Source organism: Microtus ochrogaster, chromosome 4 (assembly GCF_000317375.1).
Source record: "Microtus ochrogaster isolate Prairie Vole_2 chromosome 4, MicOch1.0, whole genome shotgun sequence".
Taxonomy (NCBI): Eukaryota; Metazoa; Chordata; class Mammalia; order Rodentia; family Cricetidae; genus Microtus; species Microtus ochrogaster.
The window spans coordinates 89,165,309-89,178,177 of record NC_022011.1 but is presented as its reverse complement, the minus strand read 5'-3'; the positions used below and the strand labels follow the sequence as shown (position 1 = coordinate 89,178,177).

General features: G+C 40.7%; 1 protein-coding gene across 1 annotated transcript in view; it reads right to left on the bottom strand.

The window, feature by feature from the left end:
• The window catches only part of Dnajc10 (DnaJ heat shock protein family (Hsp40) member C10), a 37,816-nt gene extending 24,947 nt beyond the window's left edge, over window positions 1-12,869 (bottom strand). Inside the window, exons 1-9 of the mRNA XM_005346640.1 lie at window positions 12,798-12,869; window positions 11,174-11,526; window positions 9,675-9,837; window positions 8,057-8,107; window positions 3,861-3,943; window positions 3,486-3,617; window positions 2,759-2,852; window positions 1,753-1,830; window positions 88-131 (exon numbers count right to left, since the gene is read on the bottom strand). Coding sequence (XP_005346697.1) covers window positions 88-131; window positions 1,753-1,830; window positions 2,759-2,852; window positions 3,486-3,617; window positions 3,861-3,943; window positions 8,057-8,107; window positions 9,675-9,837; window positions 11,174-11,377 — 849 coding nt within the window. The 5' untranslated portion in view covers window positions 11,378-11,526; window positions 12,798-12,869. The remainder of the gene's footprint in view (window positions 1-87; window positions 132-1,752; window positions 1,831-2,758; window positions 2,853-3,485; window positions 3,618-3,860; window positions 3,944-8,056; window positions 8,108-9,674; window positions 9,838-11,173; window positions 11,527-12,797) is intronic.

The window sequence follows — 12,869 nt, the reverse complement described above, 5'->3', positions numbered from 1 at the left end:
GGAGACACACTGTATAAGATCTCTGTTGTCAACTTCTAGCTGTACTCTTACATGGAGACACGTTGTATAGAAATGATGGGCGCTTACCAACATGCCACTGAGCCTGAGTCGTGTCTGCGAAGTCAAACAATCTGAGGGGAAGAAATTCATGAGGCTGTGTTAGTTTTAATTCTGATGACCTCATTCGGCGCTCCCGCCATACTGTTTCTAAGGCAAGGAGCTGCACTGGTAAATATGGCCATCTCTGTCCCAAACTCAGGCTCAAGCTCTTACTCCCTCCCCTTCATTTCTGAGGATTTCCACGACAGATGCAAACAGAGAGCAGGAAACATCTCTTTAGGTCTTATCCTCTTAGAAACACTCTCCTTTGGTCAAGAAATATAATCTAACAGATCTATTTGAGAAGGTATAGGCAGAATCTTCAAAACATTATAAATCTTAATCTTAAAATGGCATTTCACGTTTTTAAAAAGACCAAATTTTATTAAATATGAATGATAGGACACAATGAGGTAAGACTTGGCGGTGGCTCGCAGCCATCTGTCCTGAGCTCCTGCGCCCTCTTGTGGCGTATATGGGAAAAAAAAGACTTGGAAGAAAAGGCATCATAGCTTGGGGGGGGGGGCTAAGATAAATGGCAGTATGTTAGAAAGTTTCTAAAGCTTATGTGTAGATAGAGAAATCAGCATTTAGCTTTGCTTGGACCTGTGCTTCTTATCCCATTGGTCTTAAACCCGGAGGTGGGGGTGTGTACTGAATGACCCTGTCACATGGCTTACATATCAAATATTTACATTATTAGTTATGAAGAAGTAATGACCTAAGTTTTGGGCTGGGCTTCAACACAACATGAAGAACTGTGTTAAAGGATCGCAGCATTACCAAGGCTAAGAGCCACTGGGTCAGGCTGATAGGACTCACTGCTGAGACAGCACTAGGCTGGAGGCAGTGCTTCCTTAACACAGGTCTTGAGGATGGGTGAACTGTGGCTTTTAGACCCACACTGGGATTAGGTACAACAAAGTATTTACAATGGATTAATTTTTTTTTTTTTTTTTTTTTTTTTTGAGACAGGGTTTCTCTTTGTAACAGCCCTGTCTGTCCTGGAACTTGTTTTGCAGACCAGGCTGGCCTCGAATTCAGAGATCCACCTGCCTCTGCCTCCTGAGTGCTGGGATTAAAGGCGTGTGCCACCACTGTCTGGGATATTTTGTAATTTTGGAAAAACTTTAAACTGATCTCATTGAACACAGTTTGCATTTTTAAAATTTGGCATGCAGGACACTCAACTTTAAATAACTTACAAAGGGGAGTGCCCTAAAAATGGGACTGTCATCACTAAAGGCACAATCTGATGAGGTGAGCGCAATTTTTATGTATTTAAGTTTCAACGTCTGAATTTCTAAAAATTATTTTGGAAGCAACTGTAGTTGATATAATTAATTACTTGTGCATACTGCCCAGTTATCTTTGACTATTTGAGACACAATTTATTCTGAAAACTTGGCTGAAAACTCATCCACTAAACATGAAATTATACAGAAACATTTATACATCACAAATTTTATTACCCATTATATGTAAAAGGTCAAAGACATATACATTAAGTAAATATTGTAATTTGGTACTTAAATTGTACTTTGAAGTAACTGACTGATTACTGACAGAAAAAAGAAAAATCAAGCACAGTGGTATAAACTATCTTCTAAATTTAGATACCAGTCTTTTCATCCTAACAAAATGAGAAATTACCTTCTCCTTTAGAACAAAACGTGATCAGCCAGCCGATACCAGCAGCAAAAGCAGTTTCTATGGCGTTAACAAAATTCCCTTTAAAGAAAATAAAATTTCTGAGTATTTCTTACTCAATAATGAAAACATTCTTCCAAAAGTTTTTTCTTTCCAAACTGAACTACTTCCAATCCTCTCTATTACCAATTATTTTTAAGACATACTGATTATTTAGAAAGGTCAAACAGGTTATGTCTGTATGACCTGAGCGTTGCCTATTTGGCCAGTCACATTTCCCACACAAGCCCACTCCACTGCTGTCTTAGATGTGTGCAGAATTGCTGACTTCCAAATACGCAGTGTTCCCAAAGCCTTCCTATTCCATCTTAGGAGAAGTTAGTTACGTTTTCTGTGAAGAAGTACGTTCTAACCTCTTCTCTCCCCTCAACAGGGTAGCTTCACCCCTTGACCATCCTGTCTGCTCAATCTCTAGCCAGACAAGTTCCTGGACTGCATTTCAGCTGCTGGCCTCGCGCTCACTGACGTAAGCTGCTGATGGCTGGGATTGCTACAGAGTGCTGAACAGTTCCTCACACAGAGTTGGTGCTGAATGAATGAATGAGTCACCCTCTGGCCATGCACTCTGTCTCAGATACTTTACAGCCACCCTACAATCATGTGGTGAATGATTTTCACCTAGCATTGAAGTGGTTCTGAACTTGAGCCTTCGGCCTGTGGCTGTGGAAGCATCAGCGCTGCAGGGCTGAGCGCTGGCAGCCTTACAGGACGCCCTTACCCCCCATCTCACACCCTCTACACCTCGGCTGTACAAGTCCCTGTGCAGAGGGAACCAGCCTGTCCAACGTACAGGTCAGCAGGGACCAGAGCAAGGACAATTCCTTTCCAAGAAGCACAGGAAAACATACTTCAAAACATAATTATGACCCAAATGTAAAACTATCATTGTAAATCCAAAAGACTGATTACAAAACACCCCCGAAAGGCAAGCCAATGCGGGCGTCTGTACCTGTGGACAGCTCCGTCACTGTGCTCCGGACATGCTGCATGGCGAAGCTCACCAAGCTTTCCTTTGACCGGTCTCCGTTATACTTCACTGCAGCCTGTTGGTTTAGAGAATGCCCTTACTTCTTCACTTTCAAATGCTACCCAATACTCTGACACAACACTCTGAATGATGCTGAAGTTCTACTTCTTAAAAACACAGTGTTCTTACAAATGATACTCGGAGAACCCTGACAGTACAGATCGTACAGAATATCATTTGTAACGACTTTAGTTCCCTTTCGTCACTGGAAGTGGGAAAAAGACAGCTGTTAGAGCTGTATATCCCACGAGGCAGCACCTACAATATGTTTGTTTGTTTGTTTATTTATTATTTGGTTTTTCAAGACAGGGTTTCTCTGTGGCTTTGGAGCCTGTCCTGGAACTAGCTCTGTAGACCAGGCTGGTCTCGAACTCACAGAGATCCGCCTGCCTCTGCCTCCCAAGTGCTGGGATTAAAGGCATGCACCACCATCGCCCAGCCCTACAATATGTTGAAATGTGCATTAAACATCCTGTACGACAGAAACTGATGGTCCTGAAAGTTTCATAAAGAAATACACAATGTTTATGGTAAATTAGCTCCTAAAATAAGAAAAAGCAAAAACCAGCCTAAAAGTTTTCATATTGTTTTCTCTAGTACTTTAATAGCTATAAGGTCCACAAATCTTCAAAATGGAAATAGCACTTACCATTCCAGACCTGAAGATGTAGAGGCTGGGGTAGCTGCTGACCCCTTTCATCCGGCAGAGCATCCGGTCATCGCCACAGTTGACAGCTCCGATGCGAAGTAACCCATCCACTTCCTTAGCAAACTCTCTCCACTAGACAGAAAAAGACAACAAGAGTTTCTGACAATGTTTCTTCTCTTGAATACTTCACTCTGTATGATTTTATGGGAGGAAAGTTTTCCTAATCAAACATGGGAAAAGTATTTGGTGATGATCTCATAGTCACAGTGACTAACACAAAATAATTTCCAACAAACTAGAAAAAAAGGAAGCCCAAATAATAAATACATCAACTAGGAAAAAGGCTTTAGCAGCTGGGACATTAAGCATACGTACAGTGGGGGCTAAATCGTGGCAATGTGAACATCCCGGGGAGTAAAAGTTTACAAACCACAGTTCTCCAGAATTAACAGCAGCATCTGAAAGCACACAAAACACAACAATTTACTAAAGGTTAAAGCATATTTTAATTACAAATCGTTTTGCTAAGATCAGAATAAAAAAATCAGTCCTAAATATTCCAAATGAGTGTATTTCCTGTGGTTTTCCTATAAGGAGTACTGTTTTTTCTCAAATGTCATACCCATATTAACTTTTACAAACTCCTCCTGAGCCTGTACTCAGGGTAAATGTGGTCGTGAAGGCACACAGGGGGTAGCGGGAGGCAACAGCCAGGGCTTCTGCCCGTCTGCACAAGAGAGGTAAGGGAAGCCTGGCGGAGACTAAAGCTGTTACACCACAGCAGCAAGGTCAGTGTAGGGCCAGGGCCCGTCACAGACACCGAAAACGATTTTTGAGACAGGGTCTCACTGTGTCGTCCTGGTAGCATGGAACTTGGCTATGAAAACCAGACTTGCCTTGAACTCACTTGCCTGCTTGGAGTACTGGGATTAAAGAAAGGTATGTGCTAGTGACCCGCATTACAGAGTAAAGATTACAGAGATTAAATTAAATGTTTTTTCCCAAATAAGAGCTTTATCTTGGAAAATCATATTGTTCAAAAATGTAATGTAAAGAATTTTGTCATATTAAAACATCAACACATGTTTTTGCTAAAATAGATTTGAACACCATGTAGCATCAAGTCGACAGCATGTATTTGTAAAATAATCCAATGAAGACAAACTTTAAAATTTTAACCAAGGATTACTCTAATATTCTAGACACAAATGTGAGGACAATTTGTTAAGGTCTTTACATAATTTCATACCAAAATCAGCTTTCAGTGATTTTAAGTGCAATTTTCATAATTATAATTGTCAAGATATGGGTACTATTATTTTTGTTTAGCTGACTGGCTAGTGGAAACACTCAGGAATGTATTTTAGTGGCAAGGCAGATCTGTGGAGAAACAGTTTACCTACACACTGCAAGCAAGAGTAAATAACTTAAGATTTCCATTGGTCATTCTTTGGCAAAGTTGGGAAGTGTTAAACACTATATTGATGATCATGTTGGGTTAGACTACCAACTGATGTTAATTTAGGGGGGAATCTTCATTAGAATTACAGAAAACTTTAACAGAAAAAGAGAGCCTCTTGTCAGTTACAACCACAGGAGACAGAGCATCTAATGCTGTGTATCCCTGAGTCAGAAACACTGCCAACCTCTGCAGCAGTGGCTCAGTTCTCGCTGCCTAGTGAGAAGCCAGACAAAAATACATTCACTATCTGCTCAGTTTTAGGACCAAGGCTTTTCTCTGTTGTGTAGGCTGGGCAGGAACTCACAGTCCTTCTGCCTTGGCTTCCCACGTAGCTGGGGTCACAGGGTAAGCCACTATGCTGGACTAAAAATATTTTTAATAGTGTAGTAAAATAGCACAATGAAATGCCTTTATATAACTCAGTAACACAAAAGAGAGTAAATATATATTTGAAAATGCAAATTTCTTTGAGATCACAGAACCAGAATATCTATTAATATCTATACAGTAGCTTCTACTAGTACAGAAAATGCTGTACTGTCTTGAGTTCCTCTTTTTTGGTACATCTGCAAAAGCATGCTTCAACCGTGGCCTTATTTAGTCAGGTGTTGTCCACCCTTCAAACACAACCTAGAACTTGATCATGGCTGATGTCCTACTGTACTGTGACATACAAAAAGATAATGTGCTCATGCTTAATGGAAAACATGACCCTTCTTAGGAAAAGATGGCAACATTCATAGCTTTAAAATTAGAGCTTCCTAACTACTTCTGTCCTTCTGTGTTGAAATCAGACATTCGGGTTCCTTTCCTGGTAAAAGCGAACTCTATAATTTGGCCTAAATTTTCCAGTACTAACAACAGGAAAATTGGGCAAACTATAAAAGACTTATGCTGAAAACTCAGAGATGCATAATAAAGCTCTCTAATGCCAAGACGTGGAAAGGTGGAAATCAGAGCCAGCGCTGGCCGCTAGAAGAGACACGTGAGAGGCAAAATCTGGGCAGAGATTTCAATGAATTAACCAGTTACAAGGATATAAGGACTTAAGGTATAAGGAGAGGCTGCAAGCAGAGATGAACTAGGGCATGATCACAACACGGCATCTGCATCACTTTGTTCTACCAAATAGAGCTGATTTGAGAGTGCTGGGACTCTCCCCAGAAGACTAGAATATATACACATCACTTAAAGATGATTTTATAATTGTTTATGGAAAGATTAAATACCTCAAGCCAACAGAAAGAAATGGCAACAGAAACTCACAAGCAAGCCCACTGGTGACATTTGTCCAAACAGGAGTCAGCTCTATAAGCACATCTGTCATCTTCTCTCTGCTTCTAGAACTGAAGGGCCAGGGTCATCTTATCTTAGTCCACTCACACAAAGAACAGTGCGAGTTTTAGTTAATGTGTCTCAATTATCTCTAAGGTTTCGGGCCTGAATTTAGAACTGTCATGTGGGGTTCTAAGTGACCTAATTAGGAGGCCTTTTCTGCACAGTGCTGTCTGAAAATGTATAAACTCATCTGCAGTATAAAACTCAGCCAAGTCTCATTCTAGGTGGTCTCACAGTTAGGTTTGGTTCAGTTCCTCTGATTTCTGTGCAAAAGTCTCCCTTTTTCTAACCACAGGAGTCACAAAACACTTATGAATGAGTCAGAGTGAGAACCACACAGGAAAAGCTATAGAGCTACACAACCACACATGGTCTGTGATACAGGCATTAGTGTTATCTATCAATAAATCAAATCCCCCCATTTCTTTTGTAGGAAAAGATGTTGAAGAGTTCATATACACAACTTCTAGCGGCACTCTATCAGTCAGCTGTTTTCCTAATGGTCTAAAATGGAACTGGAACGCAACAGGGACTTTTCATATCAGTCACATATAAAATTAAACTTGCTCCCACAATAACCACACTTATCTAAAAGACTAAAACTGCACCTTTTCTGCTGTTGCAAGTACGTAACAAAGCAACATGGACGCTAAACCTCAACTGCATATTCTTTTTACTCTCATTTGGTATTCATACTTAGCTATTTTGCTACGTACTGACTAAGAAATGTTAGTGTTTCTATAATTTTACTTTATGTGTATGATAGCTTCACCTGCATGTGAGCACGTGAGTGCACAGAACCTGCAGCGGTCAGAGAACCATGGCTGTGAGACATGTAGGTGCTGGGAATTGAAACTATGTCTTCTCAAGGGTAAAAGTGCTTTCAACAGCTGAGTCACTTCTCTAGCCCAGCGGTTCTCAACTGTAGCATAAACAATAATAACCCAGAGATACTGGAGTTCAAGCTGAAGATCAGAAAAGCAAAGGAGCCAACCACTAGAAGGAACTTTTACCTGTACCAAACCTTCAGATAGAAGGGGCAAGATCCTTTCTCCATGAATCCTCAAACTCCACACTCCACCAAGTTCCTGTCTCTTCCCCTTTATAGTCTTTCTCTGTCCAACCATATTGCTCCTGTTTCCACCTTCCTAGGGTTGGGATTAAATGCGTGTGATCCCAAATGCTGGGATCACCTTTGCAGGAGCTCTGTTTCTCTTTTAGACAGATTCAATCTTGTGTGGCCCAGGGTGGCCTTGAACTCAGAGATCCACCTGCCTCTGTCTCTGGAATTCTGGGATTAAAAGTGTGTGCCACCACTCCCTGGCCTGTATGGCGGCTTAGCCCTCTGATCGTCAGGCAAGCTTTATTTATTTAAACACAAGTAATATGCCACTATACTCTACCTTCCTAATGCTGCAACCTTCAATACAGCTCCTCACGCTGTGGTGACCCCCAACCACAGTATTATCGTTGCTACTTCATCACCATAATTTTGCATCTGTTATGAATAGTGATATAAGCACCTGATATGCAGAGTCTTAGGTGACACCTGTAAAAGAGTCGTTCAACCCCCAAAGTAGTGGTGACCCACAGTTGAGAACCACCACTCTAGCCCCCATGCTTCTCTGAACAGTTTAATATACCATGCACATCATATTCCTTTTAAAAAATCTGAATAATTTCTAACTTCCAATTATATTCAGACTTGTGAGTTTTGGGTAAGAGATGTGACCTGTACTACTTTCAGAAAGTTGTTTGCCCATAAACTTACCAAATTCTCTTCTTTCTAATGTTATGATTTCAGGATCATCATCGTAAATACCTAATTTTAAAAGTGGATAAAAACCATAAAATTAAAACTTCTTCATAAAAATAAATCACCACATAAAATATTAGCTATAAAAATCAGTTATACTGAATTTCAAACTTGAATACAGATCAAATTAAGAGAAAAAAACCGACAGTGATTGCTGCTCCAGATGACTTCCTTCAATACTGACAATGCTGTGATCCAGCCGACCACAGGGTGGGTGAAGTTCCTAGTCACCTCCATTATTCCCCATACAAAACCTCTGTGCCTTGTTACTGTTTTATAAATTATTTACTTTTCTTTCATGTGTATTGGGGTTTTACTGGCATGTATATCTGTGTGAGGGTGTCAGATCCCCTGGAACAGGAGTTACAGACAGTTATGAGCCACCATGTGGGTGTTAGAAATTGAACTCAGGTCCTCTTGAAGAGCAGCCAGTGCTCTAACTACTGAGTCATCTCTCTAACCCCCTTGTTTTGTTAGTTTTAAAAACAACCACAAACTCACTAGAACTTGCAACAACAGCACAAATTCTTATGTACCCATCACCTAACTTCTCCTAAAGATGACATGCTACAATATCAAAACCACAAACTTGAGTAATGTTAACAATGAATATAAAGCACCGACAGGAAACTTTTTCTACAGGGGCACTTGTAAATATTTGGGGCTTTATAGGGTGTTATAGGGCAAAGTTTTTGTGGGGTTTCTTTGGTTTTATTTTTAAACACAAATGCTCAGTTCTGCCCTCAGAGTCTTACAGAAGTAATAGATAATATGTAACAAATTACAGATCTGTACTCCAATAAAATTTTCTTTTTGTAAGCTAGTAGGAAGCTAAGTCTGGCTGGTAAAAGTCAGCAGGGAATAAATGTAAATATTATTTTTAAATGTATTTATCAAGTCTTGAGTAAAGCATAGAACAAATTTAAACTATTTGCCTTAGTCCAGATAAAAGCACATGCAGTTCTTAGCCTGCACTTCCAGCTCACCAGTACAAGAGGAAACACTGGTGCTATATGATCACACTTCTGATACGACTGTGGTCTCTACTTCCTCCTTCCCTGTCCTCTGTGTCCTTACTCTCGCTTTCCTTGTTTATTCCTGCCAACAGCACGTAAAGCCAGGATCACCAGAGGCGCCACACAAGGAAGATGGTGTTTCTACCACACAAGCTACTGTCTTGTTTAAAAGTCCAGCTATGGCTGGAACATATTCTTCAAAGTTTTGACATGCTTTAATATTTAACTTCTAATGCAACATACAACACAAAACACATTGTTAAATGGAACCATATATAAAAGTATTAAACATAATCTGACCAATACACTTTCATATATGGTCCATAATTTCTGTAGACCAAATGACTTGCCTTTTCAACTCAACTTCAGAGTAACCTGGGAGCTAATCAAAGCGACATACATGCAACATACAAATTAAACAGCAGAATAACACTGTTTTATTTCTATTATAAAATAAACTTTAGGTTTGGAGACATGGCTTGGTGGTCAAGCCTGCGGTTCACAGGCCAGCATGGGGTGGGGGGACAGGACTGAGCTCACGGTAGCAGGCACCTTACCGAAATCATAGCGGTAGTAGCTCCAGCTCTCATACTGGCCTCCTTGGTTATCTTCAAGTCCCTTCTCCCCGTATTTGTCATACTTCTTCCGCAGATCTTCATCCTTGAGGACTTCATATGCTCTATTTATTTTTAAAAAATCACCATGTGCATTTGGGTTATTCTGTTAAAAAATATTACATACAACGGTTATTTCAAATATACAATCTGAACCTCTTCAGAAATACAGATTTAACTGATCCAGATTTCTGCATACTAACAGGAAAAAGGGCAGTACAATAAGACATGAATCATCAAGATGAAATCAGGAAGTAGTCCCAGGGAAGCAAACTTTGAAAAGAAGCCTAACGAAGGGAAATCAGAAATTTCAAAATTCAAAAGTCTGGCAGTTCTGGCAACACAAGTTCATTACTGTATAAACTATCCAAATAAGAGGAACAGTGGATAAAGATCAGCAATCCCTTCTAAAACGCTGAAAACAATGCCACTAAGAAACAAGCCTAAGGGACCCGTGAAGCCTTTACTTATAATCTGTTACTTCCGTAACAGTGATAAATAGTATGCATGCCATTTCCCACGTGAGGCCCAGCCATAAAGTGTAGCTTTCATTATTAAAAAAGAAATCATACCAAAATCACAATTCAAAGCAGGAATAAAAAGATGTTACTTTTTTACTGTAACACAGACTTGGCTTCTGGAAATTACACTTGGAAATTTTAAAACAAAAACTTGAAAAACAACAGCAACAACAACAAAATCCTTAAGTATTTATAATACAGATCTCTGGGAAAGAGAAGTCAACCAGGAGTTTATAGTGTTCAGCTTTTAACTGAGATAAAACAAACTCACTTATAAATTTCTAGCTACATAAATTATCTCCATCATGTCCTTATTCATGATAAGCTAAAAATTAATGAAAAAACTTAAATACCATAAACTTCAAAACAGACTGATTTTAAAGGTTCTTGGATACACAATCTTTATAAACGGAAGTACACTTGGAGCTCTCAAGTTTTGATTCGAAGTGTCTAAGTCAAAAGTGTGAACTTAGCATGGATTACAATAGTGAAAGTTACACCACGCTGTGACTAGCTACTGTCCCTCCTGCAAGGCTCTTCTGAGTTCTGAGGGAATAGTTGTCTCTATGAACCCTAGTTAGCATGAACCCTACTTCAAAGACAAGGCTGAGGTTAATCCATTCACTGCTCCTTTTGGAAATCAGTTTACAGAGAAGCAGCAGCTGTACAGGATACTGACAAAATCCTCGTGCTTTGCTTCTTCTGGCTTTACTCTGCAGGTGACTTACTAGCTTCAGGTGGTGGGAATCAAACTCCGAACCTTGGCACACCAGGCAAGTGCTGTACCTACCTCTGTCTTATCTCCAGCTGCCAAGTTATAATTTTTTACATTCTTAAGCATTTCAAATGCTTATTTAAAAATAAAACACATATTGAGACACAGTATAATAAGCAGGTATTTGAAAGAGAAATTTTACCTACCGGGTTTTTATCAGGATGCAACTTCAGTGCTAATTTCTTAAAGGCTTGTCTTATTTCTCTACTGCTTGCAGTTTTAGATACTCCGAGTAAACTGTAAAAATTCTGATCCGTGCCTACCACAACGACCACAAACACTATCAGAAGACAGAGACCGATCCGCTTCAAGTCTCTGAGAAAGTCATCTTTGTTTAGGCAGACTCCCATTCTCTTTCTTAGGCAAGTTCTTATTTAAGTGAACATGAAGATACAGTGCTGGGTCCAGTGGTTATAATAAGAAACATATTTGAGAACTTCTGTCTACATTACTTCAAGGGTCAATCAAGCATCACAGAACACAGCCCAGAAACGTTAACCTAAAGAGACCAAACCAGGCAGTTAAAATACTTTCCAAACTAAGCAGCTAGAACATGATTTGGCAACTGACAGGGTCAGCAATGCACTGTGAATGGCCCTGAGTCCTAACCTCTAGAACCCTCCCTTATCCAGGTAGGCATATTTGCGAAATCACTCTAGGTAGAAGGAAAAGGGTGATTGGTGGCTGGAATCTAGACACACACACACACACACACACACACACACACACACACACACACACATTTAGACAAGAAGGCGTGTGATCCACCAGGGTAAGAATAAGCAGCGTTTCCAGTATCTCTTCCTTTTTGCTCCTTTTATGCCTTAAAAACTGTTCAGTTTTCTTTCTAATCTAATCTCATTTGTAGAGGATGCCTTTGAGGGAAATAAAAGGAAGCATAAAACTTTTTCCAAGGGGTTTGTGCCTTTTACATAACAATTTTAAAATGTCAGTACAAAAATAGACAACTTACAAAGCGGGCTACCCCAAATTTTCTAAAGTGCTTGCTCTGAGAGAAGAAACTGATTTATAAAAAAAAAAAGCAGAGAAACAGCTGCGAATCGGTGAAATTTCATTATAAAGATCACGTGTGGAGTATACAAAAGTAGAAGAAATAAGAGAACCAGGAAGGCTGTGAAGGATCAAAATCTAGAATTTCACCTTAGAGTTCTACTAGTATCCTTTAATATCTTAAAATGCTTGGGGAGGGGGATCTTTCCTAGCATCTTCAACTTCAATTCTCTTCATTTAAACCCAAACGTGTTCCTAAAAATTCCTTACCTGTGAACAGGCCTCACCTCACTTCTAACCCCTCCTGTCCATCCCACAAAATATACACCTTTGTAAAAGATACTGATAGAAAACCAGAAATACCCAGGCTAATAATAACTAACAGGGAGGAAAACAAAGGAAGAACTAATCTCAATCAGGAATTTGGGATACGGTGTCCCTGGGGTTAGGGTGGGAGTAACATAAGAGCCCGGGGCAGGTGAGGAGGCTGAAGGCAAAAGCAACGTTAAGGATGGATGCTGCCGTCTCTCCAGAGCGGGAGCGGGGGAAGGCAGGGGAACGGGGCTGGCCCGTGTGCGCCCGAGGTCCCGGGTCCGACCGGGGAGAAGCAGCCCGAGTCAGAAGTGCGAGCGGAAGGTGGGGTGGAGGGGGCAGCGAGAGAGGCGAGGACCCGACCCCGGGCGGCGCGGCAGCGGTGGGATGCGGCCGGCGCCCTCCCTCCCGAGGCCCCTGCGGTGCGTGGAGACTGCCCGCGCCCACCTCGGCGTCCTCGGCTACTGCCCCATCCTTAGGCCGCCGAGCTCGGGACCGGGTCGGACCGGACGCCGGCTA